Genomic DNA, 1,418 nt, shown 5'->3' on the forward strand with positions numbered 1-1,418 from the left:
GGACACCTGGACATGACTCCAGTCCATCACAGGGACACCTGGACAGGACACAGAGCCACATGGAGACAAGTGAGACAACCACTCAGTCCTCTTCTTCTTGATGATAAAGGTGCAGACTCTACCATGTAGAGCACATATGTGTCAAACTCAAGTCCCGGGGGCCAAATGTGGCCCTCGTTGACATCTGGCCCCCAGGATGATATGTTAAATGGAAAATACGTTTTTCACTTGAATTTTTTCATCATTCCTTGATTATGATGTGGAAAGTACAACAGAGAACATCAAATGAGGCCAATCAAACTCTTGTTGAGGAACCTGGCACCAAGAGAAGATGTTGGTATCTAACTTGAGTTAATGTCGATTCTGAAACCGGCTCTTAGTTTGAAAAAGGTTTTAATTTTGGCCCCTTTGTAAGTGGGTTTGACGCCCCCGATGTAGAGGATGTGATTGTACGTCCTGCACATCTCCATCCTGGCCCACTCACTCAAACTTTATCGTCTACCACTACATGACGGTTTGCACACGCCTCGTGTTTACGGTTTTATGTTTGGGACTCTGCAGATCTGGGCGGGCGATGAATATGTCTGGCGGCGCCCGGGGAGAGGAGCTCACGGACGAGGAGAAGGAGATCATCAACGGCGTGCTGGCTCGTGCTGCCATGATGGAGGCCGTGGAAAAGGAGAGGATTGAGTACGTGATCTTCTCGGTGTTCTTCTTCAACCTTTAAGGCAGCCACTCACCAACGTTCACGGAGTCAAGTCGATGTGACGTAACATTTGTGTGTTTCTACTTCCTGTGCCCTCAGACGTCTCTCCAGTCGTCTGGATGGCATCAGGAAGACGGCGTGTGGTGACGGACAGTCACGATGTCTGCTGTGCGGGGGGCATTTTGGATCTCAGGGGGTTACAGCTGTCCTCTGTGTGCAGTGCCACAAAGTAGGTTTCATATTGAAACTTGGAAAAAGAACTGAATGCACATGTGAACAGTTATTCCTGAATTTTTCCTATTGTTGATATCTTAATGGGATTAGGATTAGGGTTATCTGAACTCTGACAGGATTAACATATCAGAAGTAAATGTATGTGCATGTTGTGCACGTTAAAAAATAAGTTACATTTAGGGCTAAGAAAGGTCACTTTAAAAAAAAGTGAGTTGCCAAATCCAAGTCGGCTAATTTCTTTAAAACTCCCGTTTTGTCACAAAAAATCAGTTTCAGTTGTCAGCCAATCAAAAGCTTCCAACACAGTGACATCATTAATTTAATTATTTAATAATTTATTTAATCCAAAAAAGTTCAATCTGGTCCTCTGGACATTCAAAACAACAAAACAAAGCAAAAAGAAGTAGAAACTTTTCGTCTCTCATCCTGAGGACTTCCTCAGTCTGAGGTGCTGTATTCAGCTCAGTCTCTTAAATAG

The 1,418-nt window shown here is 44.2% G+C and overlaps 1 protein-coding gene across 1 annotated transcript in view; it reads left to right on the forward strand.

Moving 5' to 3' along the window:
- Positions 1-574: 574 nt before the first annotated feature.
- Positions 575-1,418, forward strand: part of rph3aa (rabphilin 3A homolog (mouse), a) — a 20,642-nt gene continuing 19,798 nt past the window's right edge. Inside the window, exons 1-2 of the mRNA XM_037692086.1 lie at positions 575-690; positions 806-935. Of these exons, the coding sequence (XP_037548014.1) occupies positions 575-690; positions 806-935 (246 nt within the window). The remainder of the gene's footprint in view (positions 691-805; positions 936-1,418) is intronic.

The sequence above is a fragment of the Nematolebias whitei genome, chromosome 18 (genome assembly GCF_014905685.2).
Source record: "Nematolebias whitei isolate Nwh7 chromosome 18, NemWhi1, whole genome shotgun sequence".
Taxonomy (NCBI): domain Eukaryota; kingdom Metazoa; phylum Chordata; class Actinopteri; order Cyprinodontiformes; family Rivulidae; genus Nematolebias; species Nematolebias whitei.